The following is a 21,594-nucleotide window of genomic DNA, read 5'->3' on the forward strand; positions in this document are numbered from 1 at the left end:
AACACTTAAGCCTTACAACAATTCTGATTTGGTCTCTGATCTCTGATAACCACAAAATGCCTTTCACAAGAATCACAACAATCACATTTTGCTATCTGGGAAAGCTCCCCAAATGACTAATGGTCCCAGGTTCCCAATTCACAGCAATCATTAATATGCAGCACCGATCTTCTATTTTGAATCATGGCAAGAGAATTCAGATACCCTGCCATTTTTTGGGGACTCTTAAAGGCTTTAGAGCCTGATCTAAATCTAGCTTGATTAGGCTATTTCTGGACATCATCTGGATTTATAATCTTCCGGTATTTCTTGCTGTACATTTTTTGTTCATATTTAATACAATGATACTTTACCTTCTCTCAAAAAATTCTGTTAGAGTCCTAGTGACATCTAATAAATCAGATATTTTATTGTGAAGTTCAATGGGTCCACGGTCCACTTATGGGACATGGATGTTCCATTTTAAGTTCCTTGTCTAAAAGGAACAGTTTTTGGGGCTATGTTGATGCATGGAGAGATCAAACCAACTGATAACTGGGTAGGGCTTAGGTTGAGCATTTGCTGAATTTTGAAAGGGGTCCCAGTGCTTGGCTAATATAATGGAAATTCTTCAATTTGGGTAACCAATTTGCATGTTTGCTTCCAATGTGAAAGCCACGTGGAATACTTAGACAAGTTGTATTAAAAGGAAAATATAGCCAGAGAATTTTGGTATCTTGACCTATTTGCAAGGAGAAAAGAAGGTGCTGCAATATGTTTGCTGAAAGGATTTGAGATATGTAGGGAGGCAGTCCTGGTTTCTCACTTGATGTTTGCAGATGACATCATCCTTTTCCTGGAGGCAGATTGAGAGAACATTTCCAACTTAAAAAGAGTGTTAAATATGTTTGAGATGGTGACTGGACTCAGAATTAATTACACGAAAAGCAGCATTATGGGCCTAAATGCTGGTGAACCTCTATTGGACAGGTTTAAGGAGCTGTTGGGGTGTAAGTTGGAGAGGCTCCCCATTGCCTATTTGGGAATGCCTCTTGGTGGGAACCCGAGAAGTCAAAGTTTTCGGGACCCGGTAGTGGAAAAATGTGAGAAAAGATTGACCATGTGGAAGAAAAGATTTCTTTCAAAAGGTGGAAGACTTGCACTAATTAAGGCTTCCCTTGCCAACATTCCAATCTACTTTTTGTTGGTTTTCAAAGTCCTAGGCAAATTAAAAAGCAAGATTGAAAAGCTACAACAGGATTTCCTATGGGAAGGGGGTGGTGAAAAGGTCATATCAAAGAAAGGAACTTGGCCCTTCTTGGGAAATGGCTTTGGAGGTACCCCTTGGAGATGGGAGGTGTTGTGGACAAAAATCGTCAAGAGCAAGTACGGGAGACATGCCAATGGTTGGGATATCAAGGTCCACTTGAACCAGGTCAAAGCCTCTAACCCTTGGAAAGGTATTGCTTCTATCTATGACCTCTTTTTTGATTCTGTTAGTAGAATCAAAATTTGGACTGATTTGTGGTGGGGAGAGGACACCCTTGCTAACTCCTATCCTAGAATCCTTAACCTGTCCCAATCCAAAGAAGCCACAGTAGCCTCTAGCCTCAACCCTACACCCTCGGGAACAACTTGGAACCTAAACCTCAGAAGGCCTTTAAGAGAAATAGAAATTGCTGATATAGCTAGTTTTGCTAAAACTCTCTTAATGAGGCTTATATCTTTCTTGCTACCCCTGACCATATAATTTGGATACTTAATCCTACTGGCAAGTTCTCCACCAACTCCTTTTTCAAGGCTCTAGTGTCAGAAGATCAGAGGCCTCCCTTTCCGGCTAAGAAAGTCTGGAGATCACACATCCCCCGTAGAGTCTCCTTTGTGTGGGAAGCCTGTTTAAAGAGAATAAACACCTGTGAGTTGATTCAGAAAAAGTTTAAAGGCAGATTATGCATCTCCTCTCATGTCTGTCCTCTTTGTCTTGGTGGCGGGGAGACAACTGATCACATCCTTCTCCATTGCCCGGTCACTAGGAAGATTTGGTACTTCTTCCTAAACCTAGTTGGTTACAGCTGGGTGTTCCCAGAGAGGGTGGTGGACATCTTGTGGCAATGGCAAGGCAGAGGGCTAGGAAAAAGAGGAAGATTTTACCGGAATACAGTGACCCATGCAGTCTTGTGGGGCATTTGGGAAGAAAAGAACAATAGAACTTTTGAAAATAAAGCTAGAAATGTTGAAGATCTAACTTCCTACATCACATATCTCTGTAACCTTTGAAGGGATGAGAGATCCATCATATGGATGGCCGAACTCTGCAGGAAGGTAGGGCGAAATTTAAAAAATTTCTCCCTCCCATGTGGGAACCACATTCCCTGTTTTAGAAAAACTGCATTTTTCAAGGATCAATCTTGAACCAAGAATTGAACCAGATCTGGACCAAAACAGTAGGAGAGGGATATATCTGATACGAAGAAATGGTATCCTCCAATGAAGGTATTCACACCCAAAGAAGTCTCCAAAGACTATTCCCACTAAAGATGACACAATGTAGGGTGGAGCAGAATCAACAGTATTCTTCCCAAGAACCGAATCCTTCAGCAAGAATTCGATGGAGGTTGTGAGCATGACTTCAGATCAGCCTTTCTCGAAAGACTGATATCAAGAACTATTCTTGATCTCTCCTACAAAAGTGGAGATCGAACTGGCAGTAGGCGACAACTGGAGGAGAATGCAGGGAGAAAATGGCGCAGTCACATTGTTGCTGTCTTCTCTCTGTGTGATCTAAGATCTGATCTCTGGGATGTTGGGATAAACTGAATGGTTCACCCCCTCTCTCCTTTTATAGACTTAAAGAGATCAGCTCCTAATCCCATTAGGAGTTTCCTGATTCAAATCCTTATTTGAATCTGGACTCTCTTTAAGTGATAAGGATAAATCCTTATCTTATCTGCAGATTAGATTAGTTTTCTCCTAATCTCATTAGGGGGCTTCCAGATCCAAACTCAGATCTGGACTCTCTGAGTTGATAGGGATAACTCCCTATCCTATCTGCTGATCCAATCCCAGATCCGCCCCTCTCTTTAATTAGTCTAACTAAACCAGTTCGAAATGGGCTTTAGGCTCAATAAGTCTTATGTGCTCAGTGGCCTTCCAAACTGTTGCCCAGTTGGGCTTCTTTGTATGGCGTGGGATCCAAACATTGATCTACACATCAGCCACACGGGTTCAGCCCAACCTCTGTTACAAGGCCTGGCCGAATTCACTGAAAAGACAGTGAACCCCTTGAAGCCCATCACATGGGCTCCTAATGGGCCCAACACTTACACTAAGTGGTCCTTGGGCCAAGCTACCTTATAAAAACCCAGGGGCTGTGGGTAGATGCAAGATTAGCCCATCAGGTATTACCCTCAATGGTCTTACACTTAACCTCTCAGCCCATAATGATCAAATACTGCTTGACAAGAGAGGATCTCTCCCTCGGCTGCAAGGAACAATGCTGCACTCTCTACTCACATGGATCCTGGGAATTAAAACCTTTTGCAAACATTTTGAAACCGTAATATATACATGTATATCTTTATATAAATATATTTTGCAAAACAAATTTCAACGATTGAAATCGGCTGCCGACAACTTTGGTTTCCATCAAAGAGAGTGCATCCCCGATCATTACCTTTGTCCGACAAAGGGGCTGATCCTGTCACTATGATCACCCACTCAGATGAATTCTCGGACTGCCCCAACATACCCAAGTTTTGACCCCCTCTAAGGATCTCACTGATTGGCATATCAAAGACAGCCCAATCCAACACCTAGTGCAGTATCATAATCGAGTCTAGGGGTCTGGTGTAACTTTCCAGTTTTGCCCATCAATCTCCAAGGTCCAGGGCAATACTGGAAATCTGGCCCAGTTTAGGGTTTCAAGTAAACCTACACTACATGTACCTCGGGTCTCACCCTGGCAGTTGAGACAGGCTACCCCAACGAACTTGGCGGTACATCAGTGTTAGCCTTGACAGGATAAATCTCCCTAGACTTATCCAATGGCTTTGAATATTTTAAACTAACATGAGTCTCATATGTGGCCAATTTAAGGGTATTACACAGAAACACACCACAATAACATGAATCCAACGGCTCCAAATATGATTGGAGCTAGGGGCATACACTGTCTAACACCTTTGGGTAATCAACTCTGAAGTGTTCAAAGGTCTCTCCCTAAATGATCTCCAGAGCAACCTTCCAGAAATCCTACACTCTTCTCCAAGGTCTGAGTGGACTATGAGACAGGCTCTTAGAGAAGAAGGAGAAATGACTCTAAACTTTGATGGTAGCGCCCAAGGTTCCACAGGTCAAGCAGGAGTTGGAGGTGTAACCCGAGGGGAAGGGGGAATATTTGCTGGGCTTACAGTGGTCCGATTGGGAGGGCAGATGCCACAAAGGCAGAGGTACTGGCTGCACTCACAGGAATTCGCCTTGCCAAAAGGCTAGGTTTATTCTCTTAACCATTAAAGGGGATTCTACAAATACTATAGCTTGGTCACAGGAGAAGGGAGGGCCCTGGAGACTAGCCCACTTCTTAGCTGAAGCCAGGGATATCTTAGGCTCTATGAATGTGAAGCTGGTCTGGATTCCTAGGGAGCAAAATTCTGTTACTGATATCCTAGCAAAATCAGGGGTCTCTAGAGATTTCATGTTTAGTGACAGTTGTTTGCCTTTATAATCCTGCCAAGCCACTCTTGGCTTCAGTACATCCTCTCATGTACTTCTGTTTTTTCTTCAATAAAAAGTTACCTTTGCTTAAAAAAAAAATGCCAGGTTTATGTTTTCATGGACAATATGAGTTCATATTGCAATTGGTGTCAGTAATAGTTGCTGTTTGTAGAAGCTTAAGAAAATGCAATGTTAAGTGGAAAATAATGCAATTCTTGATGAATCTGCACCAAAAGTTTGAAGTTGTGAGGGCCAACGAGGCCATTATTATGACCTGAGCTAATCTGGAAAGGAGAAAGGAGTAGGGGAAGGGAGAATACAATAAGAGTATGTTTGTTGCTAACAAATCCACTCCACGAGTTTTTTCTCAGATGCAGTACCTTTAATGTAAGGAGTATGACACATAACCTCTCATTGTAGTAAGAGGAACTTCTGTTTCTATTGTGAAGCCCAAGGCATATTATCTTTCAGTATAAGACCAATCACTCTAAGGAGAGAAAGTTTTATTATGGAGTTCAGTTTCACTTTATTTTTTTGAATATTGCTTCTATTTTCATTTGGTCTTTGCTTTTATGTTCGTTTGTTTCCTAATTTCTATTATATATGGGATTCGAAAATAATTGTTTTAATTTGACTGTACTTCGTGATGATATCCAATGCTTATCTGGGGTTTCCTTTATTGTATGGGGCAGTTGTCTAGAAACTCTCTTATCTGATCTTTTCCTTCACTATGTGAGGAAACAGGTGAAATCATCCAGCATGCCACAGTTGCCCCAGCATAAGGAGTTATTTTCTTCTTTAAGTCCCTATCATGCAAAGCTTGTAGGAGAAAGCTATTTAGCAAGAAAAAGGCCAGTGTATGAATGCACAGATGTCCAGGTAGACCTTGATGTTGAGAATGATGCAAGTAGTTGCTTTTGAGGAGAGGATGAATGTACTTATCTCATACTTGAAAAATGCTTTATTTAACCGATTATAAAGGAAGAAAAATTGATGAAAGTACATTTATTATAAGATAGAACATTTAATGCTTCATCTTTTGTTTTTTGATAGATGAAGAAAAATTTATTAAGATCAAATCAAAGCATAATACAATGAGTCTTCTCTAGAAAAGGTGTGAGATGCAGCCTTGACATAAACAGATTACAACTGAGCCCAGAAAAAATGCTGCCTGTGCACCCCTTACATAGATGAACAGTCAGCTATCCCATTAACTGACCTACGTTGCCACTTAATCCTTACAGTCATATTGGATGTTAGCCATTTAAATCTTTTAACAGCTTCCATGTAGATCCAAATAACAGTGTCTTGGTTTGTTAGCCAGCCAACTACCAGCTTAGAGTCTCCTATTATCAATCTATCCACATTCATCTCTCTAGCAAGCTGTACTCCCTGCAAGACCACCTGGAGTTCAGCATGGATGGAATCCCCGGTACCGGCAGGGCCTGAATATAAAGCAATAATATTCCCTTATGTGCTTCTGAGAACACTTCCTATTCCTGATGGCCCTGGATTTCCAAGATTGCTTCCATTGAAGTTCAATTTTATGAACCTTTCTTCTGGAGGTACCTGAGTATGATTCCTTAGTGACTTCTTTTGGTGCCATGAGAGTGAGTTACACCAAGTGCCCATGGCCCTGAATTGAAGGAGCGGTGCTGCCATTTTCTATTGTTTTTTCCTAACTAGAATCTGAAGCCTTAAATTACTGTTACAGTTTTGTTTTGGTTTGCTTGCTGTTTAACAAATTAGCCTGCTAACACCCACAAGAGGAAGCCTGGTAAGCTATATTTATGTCGGGATGCAAGTTAGGTACCCAATTGGAAGATTTTACACAATATCAAGCCTGTACCCATTCAAATTTTAACAAATTCTTGATCCAAACTTGATCAAGTTGCACCCCTATATTTATGTTCTTTGCCTGGTAATATATACATGTCACATATACAAGCACACAGATGCATGCATATCACACACATAGCCTGCTACTAGCCAAAAGAGGAAATCTGGTATATATCTTGGATCTTGGGAGGGGTGGACTGGATACAGACCTAACTTTTGGCATTTCTTTTTTAACACAAAGTGGCTGCTTTCAGTCTTGTTCTGTGTGTGATTTTCTCCCTTATAAGGATGTTCTGTGGAAGTCACATAGGACTTCAGTTTGCATTAAGAGTTAATATCTTAATGCAATTAATGATTTTCTCCCTCATTCATTCTCATTCTTACCCAAGATGAAATTCTAAAATGGACAAGAATTGGTAGAATGAGAAAATATTGCTATTAACCAAACACTTTTCTCCTAAAAATGAATTATTTTCAAACTGGTAAGTGCCCTATGTTGCTAATTTTCATTATTAAAAAAAAAACTGTGTTAGCGGTCATAAACTGCTGGCCTAGGGTCTCTATCATCGACTTAGATGTTTACTGGTGGATGGCCAGCGGTCAATGCCCGTTGGCATAAGTTTCCCTGGCAGTTTGTCAATGAACATTTATGGTGGTGGTTTTATAGACCTAGGCCGGTGGTTTATGATCACTGGCATAGAGTTTCTATCAAGAATGAAAATGAACAAGATGGGGCATGATTAATTTTCATGCTGCAGTCAACCTCAATTTTTGTGTTATGAGCTGATTTTTCATTCTGAAAAGAATGAGGCCCATGCCAAGAATTTTGTAACCAAACACTCTAATGTTATTCATTCTTGTCCATTCTTGCCCAGAATGAGCAAGAATTATCAAAAATGAGGCCCAGAGCAATAAACCGAACATGGCCTTAACTGTTCAGTTAAACTAAAAGACATAGATACTTGGATTTGAGAACATTCATTTTGTTGGCTTGGGCAATAAAAGGAATCCTCCCCGTGTGCTTAAGCAAACATCTACCTAAGTTTATGTAGTTTTATGATAGAAAACTGTTTCAATGTAGAAAAGAAAAATGCTTTTAGGTTGTCACATACACCCATCGGTAGTTGTAGAGGCAACAAATAACATTCTTCTCTGTTCAGACACTTTTATAGATGTGTTAACTTACCATATATTTTGTTTTCCTTACGCTTTCTCTTCTAATTATTGGTAGATTGAAGCTGCCAAAGGCTTCTTAGCAGTGCTAAGATCTTATCTGGATTCACTTTGCTCAAACCTAAGGTCTCACACAATTACAAATGTGCAGTCCAATAATGATAAGGTTGGTATTCAATCCAAAAGAAAGTTGGGGAATACAGGTTAATAAGATTGCTTTTGATAAGATTTTCTTTTAATTGTTTTGTATGTGGGAATATCATTTTTGTGTTTCTTCTGGTTTTAGTTATTAAATACTTCCAAGGTAGCAAAAGAACTTGAATTCATGAGTAATTTTATTTTCATGTTCACCAAAAATTATCTGCAACTCCTTTAGTTGAATTAATGACACTCTAAAAAATTATTTGCAAATGCTTTATTTGAATCACCCTCTCCCTCCTTCCCCCGGTGTGTGTTAAAAGTTGTTTTACCTAGTTAAGCCATGCTCACAAGGTGGACTTAGGTTTGGTGTAGTGTTTACAGTTTTAATGTCTTAGTTGTGTTTATAGGGGGACAAGTTTAGGATTGGGTAAAGTTCAATCAATTTCATGCTGATGAGCTCAATTATTACTTACTTGGTCTTGGTGGTTAATCCTGTGGAAATACATTTATGAACGATGTTAGTTGGGTTGCTCAAATTTTATAACCACACCAATGATAAGAAAAAAAATGTATTACAGGAACACAGTGGTAAAACTCTCAGGTAAAAACTACTAACTCTTAAAACCGAATAGCTTTAAAGTTAAGTGTATTGCCTTATCTTTTAGCTTAGTAATTTGCAGTGTTTTGAAAGTGAGGGGCACAAGAAAAATGCAAGGGAGTACCGGAAATTTGGTTTTTAGTGGGAATTTAGTAGCGTGAGTTGTAATGGAGAACTTTAAGGGAGGACTGAATTTGAGAAGGATCTTTGTTGGTCTTGGACAAATGGATGAAAGTTTTCCAAAGAGAAAAGGACTAGGAAATATCGAAGATAAGGGAATTGAAAGAGAGAGAGGGAGAAACTTAGTTGAATTGTTTGGAGGGTCCTAACAAGTGATTTAAAGCCTTGTAGAGACTAGAGAGTTGGAGGAGATGCTAAGTAGAACAGCTTGCTTAAACCTATAATAGTAACTAGAGGAGATGAGAATGAACATGGAAAGAAGTGGGAAAGAGGGAAATAAGAGAGAATAGTGGTTCATGTTGAGAAGAAAAAAACAAGGAAGAACTATACCACTCAAAAAATACTTTTTACTTCATTTTCTTTTGAAAACAAGGCTTACAAGTCATATTCATAGAAAATTAATAGGGTTTGGTTACTGTTCACCCAATCTATAGAATTTGCACCCAAGAGAAAAACACTATAGCTTGTAACCGACTGAAATAATGACTTTGAAACTCTACTAACCCTAACAATGACCTAATTAATAAATTATAATGATTAGACTTCACATAAAAATTTAAAATGACCAAATTGCCTATGTAACTCAAACTTGAAAAAATCAGAAAAAATAGTGAATTCCTAGATTCAAACTTTAGATGCTCATATCAGGCTTATTCTGTTTTTGTTCAGCTCAAAGACATCTTTGGTTGTAGAACTGTCTTTCTGCTTATACGACACTTGCTATAGTGAAGATAGACATCTTTGGGAAGAGCTGTATAATTTAAGGGGGGAAAGTGACCTGCCTTGGTCAATTGGAGGTGATTTCAATGTGATTTGGATGCTTAATGGAAATATGGATGGTAGTGCAATAGATCTCTTTTGGGGTGCATGGGTTTTCTGATTTCATCAGATGAAATGAACTTGCCAAACCTTTATGGGAAAGGATTTGCTTTACCTTGTTTAATGATCAAAAGACTGCAATACTTAGATGGTTGGATAGATTTTTGGTGTTACTTGAGTGTGGAACCTGTTTCCAGACGTCACACAGAAGTTTAATTAATAAGCTATCTATCATTTTGAGACCTTGCCTTGTTACAGATCAATAGTGTATGGATGCTGGATGAGGATTTTATGCCTAGTAAGTGGATATGCAGAACTGATTCTCTTGGTCTAGTTTCAGGTTTTAAGGTGAATGAATCAGGGATGATCAATCATCTTCATATAAACATGACATCTTGATTTTTTCTTTGGGTTTGTGCGTGTATTGGCATTGCAATTTTAGGGCTATTCTTCATTGCTTTAGAGGCTGTTTCTGGTCTCAAAAATAATCTTCACAAGAGTGCCTTGTTTGGCGTCAGAAGTTTTGATCTGGTATCTCCTAGAGAATGTGCAACCATTTTGGGGTGTGAAGTGAATTTTGTTCTGTGCTTTTATTTAGGCATTAAGCAGTTTCTAAGCAAGCTTATTTCCAGTCTTTGGATGTATGGTCTGGAGGTTAGCTGGTTGGAAGCGGTGATTCCTCTCTTTTGGTTTGGTGTATTATCCTCATTAAAAGTGCCTTGGTTAATGGTTAGCGTTCTCTTTTACTATTATTCTCTCCTTAATGTTGGTTTCCTTGGAAAAACAGCTTGAGAATATTTGAAAGGTTTTCCTTTGGAATGGTAGAATAGTCAAATTGAAGTTCTATTTGGTCTAAAGGAAAGGGGCTTGTCACCCTAAGCAGCTGGGTGGTATAGTTTTAGTAGAACGAGTATCACGAATAAGGTACCTTCCTAGGAAATTGCTTTTCTGATTCCCTACAGAGGATTTGGATGTATTGAAAGGGTGGTGGCAACCTTGTATGGGAATTCCAGTTATGGATGGTCAACTAAGCTGGTACATAATGAAAATCGTCCAAGCCTTATCTCAACTATCTAGGGTTGTTTACTTAAGGATCCATGTCTTAAGGGCAAAAGTTTTAATGCTGGCTGCAAACCTGACACAATCCTCCTTTATCTGGGCTTGGGACTGGTGGTCCAAGACAAAGTCACATAGCTGGAGTTTTCTTCATGCTCATATGCACAAAAGGCCATTACCCGATGTTTGTCCCAGCTATATGGGGTCTTGGTAGGGGTAGACTGGGTATGGTCCTATCCTTTGGCATTTTTTCACACAAAGTTGCTGTCCTCAGATTTGAACCTGTATTCTCACATTTGCCATCATGGGATTTTACCATTTCACCAAGTAATGGCCCCTTTCATTCTCATATGCATATTAGTAAAAATTACTTAGCAAAATGAAAGATGAGTGACAATTTGTTGTACAAAGATGAGTGAAAATTGAATTTTTACCTTGATGTTTGTGGTTTTATATATGGTATTAAGTGATATTGGTGCATACTGCCCCTTGTTTTAATATGCAGCATTTAGGCTTATGGTCAAGAATGAAATATGCTTGTGATATTTATAAAGGGCTACTTCTAGTGGGGCATTCTTTACTTAACCTATTTCACCATCAATGTTTCCCCATATAGTTGTGATAAGGCTTAGATGATGATAATTTAACCATCAGTGTTTCCAACTCATCGGTGTTTTTATATTCATCCTAGCTAACTCTTGAACCAACTTCATCTTTGTTAGTGTATGAATTTTCTTGTTTTAGATGCCACTGTTATATTGTCACCTGATCAAAATATTATTATTACCATTATAAAACATTGTTCTTTCCTGGTTATCAATTACATTTTCTATATTACTCTCCATGAAAAATAGAGGTTTGATATATGTAATTGTGTAAAAAATTCAAAATAAAGAAAGGTCTTAGAGTGATTGGACTCATGGTTTTAGTGTGGATGAGCAAACTGAACTGACTGCTGAGCTTTGTCCTGCTTGGTTTGGGCTCACAAACTATAGCTTCAGTGCATAGGTTCATTAAGGTCCAAAATTTACAATGGTATAGAGCCAGCAGTCTAAGGACAAGTGTTAAATGTTTTAAAATGAAGAGGCATGACATGAGGTGTTTCACTACCTGGAGGCATGAGGAGTAGTTCAGAATGCAAGAGGTGTGAGCCTCCTGCGCACAAGGAAGTAGAAACCTCCTTACAAGGAGGATGAGGATGTGGAAAGAGGAGGAGAGAAGGTTAAAAAGAAGAAGGATCTTATGTTCTTTTTCTTGTTTCTTTTTTATGAATGGCGTTTGAGTGGTACGTCTCAGAGGCATCAATGCCTCTGGCATGTGCCTCGGTGTTTTGGGGGTGCCTCGCCTGGACATGGAGCTCCAGGCGTATGCCTCCCATGCTTTTTAAGACATTGTGCTAATGTTCATTTAAACAAAATAAGGTTAGCAATTAATTAGATAATTTACATTTGTAATGCCTAATATCTTATGACAATAATTATTCTAATATTTGTATGAACTACAAAAAAAAAAAAAATTCTGCACAAGATGAGTCAACATAAGTTTGGCTCAGGCTTGGAAATTGGGCATAGATTCTATTGGTGTGAACCGAGCAAAACTAAAAACTTCTCATAAAATGAAAGAGTGTTGGACTTGGTTAATTTGCTACTCTGGCAGGCAACAGTTCATGCCAAATTCTGAATTCATTGCTCAAATTTTGATCTCCAGCAAAATCATGGGAATTTGCTGATGTATTGATGAATGTCTTTTGTTTGCATATCTTGCTGGTTTGGGACTTTTTGAAATATTATAGGACCTCAAATTTGTTCTAAAAATAAATTTTGTTGATAATTCAATGATCAATTTTTAAGAAAGTGGAATTGTCCATGGTTAGGTGTGCTTGGAAGACAATTTCATCCCTAGGAAGTCTTTTGCTTTAACATTTCTAGATCCACCATTGGCTTTGAATTTTTATTAGTATTTAAATGGTTCTGGCTGTTCAATTGACTAACATAAAATATACTTCATATTATTTAATTTCCACCTAATGATTTTAATAAACACATCTAACTAGACACTAATAATTCTCTTCCTTGGACATTAGGTCTCTTTACTTTTGAAAGAGAGTTTCATTGATTCATTCCCAAGCCGTGACCGGCCTTTTATGAAGGTATTACCTCTTAAGCACTTCATTTATTCAATGCTTTTTTATGTTTTTCTTGAACTTATCAAAGGCATAAATGCATTTGTTCCATGGGTAAGTTGACATAATATAACTTTAAGGTTATCTATTTCACTTGGATGCTAGTTACTAATTATGAAGGTAATATTTTCAAAGGATGACGTAGAAGAATGGTGATGTCACATACATCTTAATGCGGCCACTTTTCTTATATTTAAAGTAAATAGACAAGAAAAAACTTACTCATAGTTGTGTTATTGTTCAGGTGCTAATTAGTTTTCCAATGAAGGCTTTGACATTGTTTGCCTTGTAATTAGTTCCTTTATATCACAGTATATATGCATTTTTATATATACATACATACAAACACAAAAAGTCAAAAACACCTATACACATTGATAAAGTTTCCTTTTTTCCTAATCCATTTTAAAATTCTGTGATAACCAATCATCTATAACTAGAAGGGCATTGCTTGTGTATCATCTTAAAATCTAACTGGTTATCTTATGATTTTGATCATAAAGTTTGCAGTTTTAAAACTAATGTGTTAGTGTTGACTGTAAAGGGGTAGTTTAGTCTTTCTATTTATGTTTAAGCTGATGTGTAATGTTTATGTTGAGTGATGTGTCCCATACTTAAGTAGGGACATAACAGTCTTTTGTTTTATTTAATAGAAACCTATAAATATAACCTGACCGACTAGAGAAAGGGACTTTTTTCTCTCTAGTTTGAACCAGTTTTCTCCTTCTCCTCCTCTCTTCTATCTCTTCTAATCTTCATCTAATACTATTTCTATCAGAATTCTAGTGCAGTTCTGAACTTTATCATGGTATCAGAGCCACTGTGACAAAACCAGATCTGCCCAGAATTCTGTTCTATCACCATTCAGCCTAGGGCTTTACAGTTTTCTTCTTCATCTGTTGGAGATAGGGAAAAGGGCTGGAAAGGGGTGATCGCCCTTTACCTTTGGAGGTTTTCATGCCTCCCATCAGTGGTTTAGTGGGAGTTTGTGGTGGTTTGTAGGAAGCCCTCTAATCGATGGTATGAAGAGGGCTGTTTTAGGTGGTGCAGTGGACAGTTGAGAGTCAGGTTGGTTTTTGGTGATCAAATAAGTAGGCTATATGTGTGTTTCAGTGTGAATCTAGTGGTTGGTGAGTTGCTAGTGTTATGGTGTGTATTCGGGTAGTTGTTTGGTGCTGAAAGTGAAGAAATCAGTGATGGGTATTGCTGAAATTTGTGAATGTAGGTGGACTCACTAGTGTGTAGTGGGTTGAAAATTGATTTAGAAGTTTGATATATGGGAAAAAGAAGGAATTCAGATATGGGAGACAGTATTGGGTACAAATCTAGTGTTATGGTTCCCACCGACTACCTGAATGTCCAGATGACTTCTATCAAATCGAATGGGGAGAATTATGTGCCTTGGGTGAAATCTGTAGAGGTAGAGCTAAGAAGAAAGTGAAGCATGTAGGAGAAGAAAAACCTCCCGCTGACTCTCAGGAGTATAGTGAACCTGGTTATGGAATAGTATGAAACCCAAGATCAGTGTGAATTTTATGTTCCTAGATATACAACCAAGGAGATTTGGGACCATGCCAAGTTGTACTCGAGACAAGACAATACTACTGGAGTGTGTCGACCTTATTAAGAGTACTTTAATTTGTAACAAGGTAATCAGAGTCTTGAGGAGTAGTATGCTAGCATGAAGAACCTTCGTAATGAGTTGAATGTGTACCATCCCCTCACTTCTGATGTTAAGATTCAGCAACAACAAAGAGAACAATTGGATGTGACCAGATTTTTAGTAGGGATGAAATATGAATATGAACCAGTGAGGCCACGAGAGCACATACCAGTGAGGCCGCGAGTTGAATTCTAATATCTCTGTCAGGTCTGCCTTTTTAGTGACTAGAGGGGGAGGCCGTGGTGTTAGAGGTGGAGCTTGGGGAGTTCAGCCCGATCGTAGTGGTAGTAGTGGATCCATGTATGGTCGTAGTGGTGGCGGTGGATGTGTTGGAGGTCGAGATTCAGGGGGAGCTCGTGGCAGAGGACATAGTAATGGTCAAAGGAGATGTACACATTGTGGTATGGAAGGGCACACCATTAACTTTTGTTATGATTTGCACGACCCACTTTCAACTTGGGCAAATTATGCAGTGGCCAGTGATGAAGACAGGATATCCAACAAGCTGATTAGATGCCCTCTACATCTACGGATGTCTCCGGGAAGGAGATGATGAGTGTACCACATGATGAGTATGAGCGGTTTATCCAAGCCACCTCTCAACAGAATACAACTACTCTCGCACATTCAAGATTGGCTTGTCTGGCATCCAAACCCACCTCTTGGATTATCGACTCTGGAGCTTCCGATCATATGGCTGGGACTCTAGGTGTGTTTTCCTCTCTTTCATAGTGCTCCACATCACATTCTGTTACCCTTGCTAATGGTTTCACATTCTCCATTTGTGGTGTTGGTAATGTTGATCATATGGTTGGGATTCTAGGTGTATTTTCCTTCCTTTCACAGTGCTCCACATCACATTTTGTTATCCTTGCTAATGGTTCCACATCCTCCGTTTGTGGTGTTGGTAATGTTGATATAGACCCTTTATCCTTGACCTCAGTTTTGTATGTTCCCAAATTCCCTTTCAATCTTATGTCTGTTAGTAAGCTAATCAAGTCTCTTAATTGCTCCATCACCTTTTACCCATTTTCTTGTGTTTTTCAGGATCTCAAGACGGGGATGAAGATTGGTGGAAGTCATGGAGCTGGTGGACTGTATTATCTTGATGGTGGTGGTGGTTCGTCAACAACCCTCCAGACATCTCTTTCTCCTCTTCAGTGGCACTGTAGACTTGGTCATCCATCACTTAAAGCACTGAAGTCACTTATTTTGTCGTTGAGTCGTCGTTTTGTTTTGGATTGTGAGTCATGTCAGTTGGGGAAATATCATCGTGTTCCCTTTAGTCTTAGGGTTGATAATCATATGTTGAGTCCTTTTTCTTTAGTTCATTCAAATATTTGGGGTCCAAATAAAAGTGTCATACAATGATTACAAATACTTTGTTATTTTTGTTGATGATTATTCAAGGATGATGTGGCTTTACCTAATGAAAGAAAGGAGTGAATTGTTTTCCATTTTCCAAAAATTTTATGCTGAAATTTGCAACCAATTTGGTGTACACATTAAGATTCTTTGTTCTGATAATGGCCACAAATACTTTTATACACCGTTTCAGGAGTATTTGGAACAACATGACAATGGCGTTATCCATTAAACTTCATATACCTACACACCTTAGCAAAATGGGGTGGTTGAAAGAAAGAACCACCATATTTTGGAAACTGCTTGGTCCCTTTTGCATCATATGAATGTCCCAAACGTTTTTGGAGAGATGCTGTGCTCACATCTTGTTTCTTCATTAATCACATCCTTGAAGGTCATTCTCCTTTCACCACTTTGTTTCTTACATTGTCTCATTTTCCCCTTACTCCTAGGGTTTTGGGTGTGTATGTTTTGTTCATAATCTTGGACCTGGAATGAACAAATTAGGTGCACAGTCCACCAAGTGTATCTTCCTTGGCTATTCCCAGGCCTAGAAAGGGTACAAGTGTTATAACCCCAATTCTCGATGTTCTTTTATGTGCCCTAATGTTACTTTCTTTGAGTTTGTTCCATTTTTTTTTTCCTGGGTCCGGTGATGTCTCCTCTTCTTCCTCACCTCCTGCTCTTCTAGTTCCTGTTGATGATTCCATCCCACTTCTTCCGATTGTGACTAAGTCTTCACCTCCAATGCAACTTCCTATTGAATGGCCACCCATTCGCCAAGTGTATACGCATCGACATGTAACATCTCCTCCAACTTCACTGTTGACAGATCCGATAGTTGTCCCCCCACTACTTCCACCTCTTGTTTCTGACCTTGATCTTCCTGTTGCCTTGTGGAAAGGTAAACATAGTTGCACACTTCATCCCATTTCCAATTATGTTTTTGTATCTCACCTTTCTGCTTCCCAATGTCAGTTTGTTTCTTTGTTGTTTTCTATTTCTGTTCCTATTGATGTCCAGGAAGCCCTTTCCTCTATAGGGTGGTGCCATGCAATGGAAGAACTCTTAGCTTTGGCTCATAATCACACGTGGGATCTCACCACACTCCCTCCTGGTAAGCATGCTGTAGGCTGTAAGTGGGTTTAAACTGCTAAGTATTTACTTGATGGTAGTGTAGAGCGATTGAGAGCTCGATTGGTTGCCAAAGGCTATTCCCAAACATATTGTATTGACTATACGGAGACCTTCTCTCCTGTTGCTAAAATTGGTTCCGTTAGTGTTTTGATATCTTTAGTTGCTATGTATGATTTGCCTCTATTTCAACTTGATATCAAGAATGCTTTTTTACATGGTGATCTCCTTGAGGAGGTCTATATGGAGCAACCACTGGGGTTTGTTGCTCAGGGGGAGGATGGTAAGGTGTGCAAACTAAAGATGGCCATTTATGGACTTAAACAGTCCCCCTATGCATGGTTTGGTAGATTTAGTGAAGTGATAAAGAAGTTTGGTATGCAATAGTGTCAAGTTGATCACTTAGTATTCAACTACGATTTGCATGCTGGGAAGATCTTACTGGCAGTATATGTAGATCATATTGTCATTACTAACACTGATAGATTGGGGATTGATAGGTTGAAGACCTTTCTGCAGGAGCACTTTCAAACAAAGGACCTTGGTAAATTAAAATATTTATTGGGGATAGAAGTAGTAATGTCTAAGCATGGCATTAATTTGTGTAAGAAGAAGTGTGTTTTTGATTTGTTGGAGGAGACAGGATTGTTAGGTGCCAAATCGGTTGAAACACCTATGGAACCAAATACCAAGTTGAGTAGTGATATGGGTGAGGAGTTTGAAGATCCTGGAAGGTACATGCGGTTGGTGGGTAAGCTAAACTACCTAACCATTACTCAGCCAGATATTTCATTTGCAGTTAGTGTGGTGAGTCAATTTATGCAGAATCCACGGGTTCCACATTGAGATGCAGGTCTAAGGATTGTAAGGTATTTGAAGGGAGCTCCTGGTCGTGGCTTGTTATACAAGAGTGAAGGAAATCTTGAAATAGAGGGCTACACCGGTGGTGATTGGGATGGTTCTATATCTGACAGAAGGTCCACTATAGGTTATTGTACTTTTCTTGGGGGTAATTTGGTGACATGGAAAAGTAAGAAACAAATAGGAGGGTTTGGACTCCTCGACCCAATGGAACTTTCACTTGTGCTTCTTTTTTCAAGTACATCTATCAACTTTCTACTCACCAACCCTTTCCGTCAAAAGAAATTTGGTGTAGGCCAGTTCCCCCCAAAATTATGGCTTTTTGTTGGGAAGTTTTCCATGGGAAAGTAAACACTTTAGACAACCTACAAAAGAGAAGACCTTTTCTCTGTATTTCTCCTAATTGGTGTATCCTCTGTAGAGCTCACGGTGAGGATTGTTACCATCTATTAGTATCTTGTCCCTTTTCTGCAGACCTTTGGGCTTGGCTACTTTTGTTGTTTGGGAGTAGTTGGAGTCTACCAACAGAAGTTCACATGCTCTTCAACCATTCTACCTTTTATTGGCCTACAAAAATAGAGAGAATTATGTGGAGATGTGCTCGTGCTGCCTTGACTTGGACTCTTTGGGAAGAAAGGAATCTCAGAATTTTTCAAGATAAGGAAAGGAACAAGCAAGATTTGAAAGACTGTGTGTTAAACAGGGCATTACATTGGCTGAAGACCTTGGAAATCTTTCATCAATTCTCCTTTAATGACATTTGGAGAAATTGGTCAGCATTAGCAAGGTGTTCATCTTTAAAGGCCAAATCAATTACAAGCTGGTCTCCACCACCCAAAGGCTCAATTAAGTTGAACTTTGATGGAAGCAGCATGGGTAATCCAGGATTATTCGGAGTGGGGGGTGCTTTGAGAAATAAGAAGGGAGAGATTTTGTTGCTCTACTCAGGTCCTTTGGGAATTGGGAATTCCATCAGGGCAAAACTTTTAGCCGTTGTACAAGGGGTCCAATTTGCAAACCAGCTGGGGGTACAACACCTAATAATCGAGGGGGATTCCAAAGTGGTGGTGGGTTGGTTGAAAAATTCTGAAGAGGTTATGTGGCGATACAAGAATGAAATGAAGAAATTTAGTTGGTTGACAAGGAATATGTTGGTCACTGTACAGTGGGTGGGGAGATCAGCAAATACCTTGTCAGATGTGTTAGCTAAGCAAGGGGTAAATAGGGAAGAATTATTTTGGGCTCAGTTCTGATTCTTGTTTTTCTTTCCTAGTTTACTTGTAAGTTTCAAGGAGGGATTGCAGCTCGCGCCTCTCGTTGGGATGATGTATGAACTCACTATAATTTGCTTCTGAATCAATAAACCTATTATTATTCATAAAAAAAAAAGTAAGAAACAGATAGTTGTGACAAGAAGCAGTGCAGAAGTTGAATATAGAGCCATGGCACATACCACTTGTGAACTAGTGGGGTACTCGATTGACACTTCAATGAAGCTTTATTGTGACAACCAAGCTGCAGTCCACATCTCTTCTAATCCAGTGTTTCATGAGAGAACAAAGCATATAGAAGTTGACAATCACTTTGTGAGAGAGAAGGTGCTTATTGGAGTGATAGATGCTACATATGTTAACACAGGAAGTCAATGGGCAGACTTGTTCACCAAAGGGTTGAGTCAGGGAAGAGTGGACTACATATGTATCAAGCTGGGACTGTATGATATATACTCACCAGCTTGAGGGGGAGTGTTAGTGTCAACTGTATAGGGGTAGTTTAGTCTTTCTATTTATGTTTAAGCTGATGTGTAATGTTTATGTTAAGTGATATGTCCCATAGTTAAGTAGGGACATAACAGTTTTGTTTTATTTAATAGAAACCTATAAATATAACCTGATCGACTGGAGAAAGAGACTTTTTTCTCTCTAGTTTTCTCCTCTCTTCTCTTCTTCTCTCTTCTATCTCTTCTTATCTTCCTCTAATACTATTTCTAACAGAATTCTGGTGCAGGTCTGAACTTTATCATAATGCATACATTTTGTCAAAGTAGTCTGATAGAGTGATCTCATTACATCTAATGATAGTAATGTGTAACTGATTTATTATTATCCTGTTTTATTTTGTTGAACAGCTTTTTGTCGACACACAGCTCTTTTCTGTACATACAGATCTCGTTCTCTCCTTTTTCCAAAAAGAATAGCATGGCTATAACAGTAGCCATGGAGGTGCAACTAAAGAATCTTTAAAGCAAGTTGTAATTTGTGATGTTTCTTTTACATTATATTTATAATTTATTTTTTTCCCTATTGGTGTTATAATATCAATATGTTACCTCTTTGTCCTCTATTAACTCCCTTCCTCTCAACTTAAGTAAATACCAATTTAAGTTTCTCTGGCTTGTAGCATATTTGGAAACCATTTTTTTATCAGTAACAGGTCAATTTTTTGATGCTTTAAGACTATATACTATGTATTTACAACAAGTATACATGCTCTGTAATACAATGAAGTCAGCCCAAGCTACCCTACCAATTCCAGGTTGAGCCCCACAAGATTTACAAATCAAAAACTATTCCTTACCCCTGCGGGTATTCACTGTCTAGTAACTTGGTAATGAGTCTATAGGTCGTGGAGCTTTTATTCTTCTGGTTTTTTTTTTTTAATTTTATTTTTTCCTCTCTTTTGAATAAAATAAACTTGGTAACGAGTCAGCAAGAGAGTTAGCTGACCATGAAATCCAGGTACATTTGCCTGTGGCATGTTTATTCACTTTAAACCATCCAAACAAATATAGTAAAGTTCTGAGGTTTTGACATTGGATACATAATTGCATCTTGATTCTTTGTTAGCTGGTCTAGTAGATAGGAACCATCAGATGGCCTTGATGTTGGTGAATTTGAGGGGTCCTGGGCCATCTGATTGATCCCGTGTCCTAGACTCAGTCACTCAGAGATAAATCCTAGGATTACATTCTTGGGTCAAATAGTCAAACTTAAACCAGTTATACAAAATCAGCTCCTGTTGATCAACAGAATCTTTGCCAAGGTTAACTATTGCACTATCTGATTTTATGGGTCCTCTCATGAAAATCCTTGTTGCACTCCAACAGTTGGAATGTGAAATGAAGTTGCAAATTCTGCTTACTGCTTTTGGTGGTTTGTGGACTTAGGTTGCCTCCATTTTTGCTTTCACCTTTTCTTTGACTCTTCAAAGGGGTTGGTGAATATCCATCCAGAAGGTGGCCTGCTTATTGGATTTGTAGAATATGAAGTGATTATCAACCACCAAAGGTTATGCATTTTATAATTGATATGAAATATGCCTGTATTTTTTTTTTGAGGTTGTCAAATGATTTTTCTCTATAGAATAAACCATGTATTGGCATCGTGGGACTAGATTGATCTCCCAATGAGATTGCTATGTTGTACAATTTAGCAGCAAATCAATGAGCAGACGTTCATGGAATTATCCATTTATGAGTCACGGTCATAGACACGGGCGTGAAGCCCATTTCTTTGACTGAAATGGGATCGACAGAGTATAGTTGCCGTGGTACTTGTCCATTTTTTCCACTAGATGTTGAAGACTTTATTAAGTTTTAGAACTTCTGTCCTTAAATCTGTGTAAATGATATATTACGCAAAAACAAAGACGGAGAGAAGGGTCACTGGTACTTGCGACAGTTTTCAAAATGATTTTTAACTGCTGTAAGCTTTTGGCTTGGAGTAGAATACCACACCTTTGGAGTTCCAAATAGGTGTTTCCCCCAATGGAGCTTGAAATTTTGGTTTATGAAGTCACTTATCAAGAAAACATTATTCTCAAGGTTGTTTGAGAGCCATCTTTTGGAGTAAATTGTAAGGCATTTTTTACTCTTTGACTTATGTGGTGTCT

At 38.8% G+C, this 21,594-nt stretch overlaps 1 protein-coding gene across 11 annotated transcripts in view; it reads left to right on the top strand.

The window, feature by feature from the left end:
• LOC148842195 (DENN (AEX-3) domain-containing protein) overlaps nt 1-20,162 on the top strand; it is a 53,507-nt gene extending 33,345 nt beyond the window's left edge. For 6 of the 11 annotated variants that reach the window (XM_088957975.1, XM_088957973.1, XM_088957976.1 and 3 more), the window contains exons 16-19: nt 5,437-5,571; nt 7,763-7,870; nt 12,582-12,647; nt 15,391-15,835. In XM_088957975.1, coding sequence (XP_088814101.1) covers nt 5,437-5,571; nt 7,763-7,870; nt 12,582-12,647; nt 15,391-15,714 — 633 coding nt within the window. In that variant the 3' untranslated portion in view covers nt 15,715-15,835. Of the gene's footprint in view, nt 1-5,436; nt 5,572-7,762; nt 7,871-12,581; nt 12,648-15,390; nt 15,836-19,831 lie in introns of those variants that run through there. The other 5 variants (XM_088957982.1, XM_088957981.1, XM_088957980.1 and 2 more) reach the window with 1 other exon arrangement.
• Nucleotides 20,163-21,594: the final 1,432 nt, after the last annotated feature.

Source organism: Nelumbo lutea, chromosome 8, assembly GCF_056320005.1.
Source record: "Nelumbo lutea isolate HS-2025 chromosome 8, American lotus-T2T, whole genome shotgun sequence".
NCBI lineage: Eukaryota > Viridiplantae > Streptophyta > Magnoliopsida > Proteales > Nelumbonaceae > Nelumbo > Nelumbo lutea.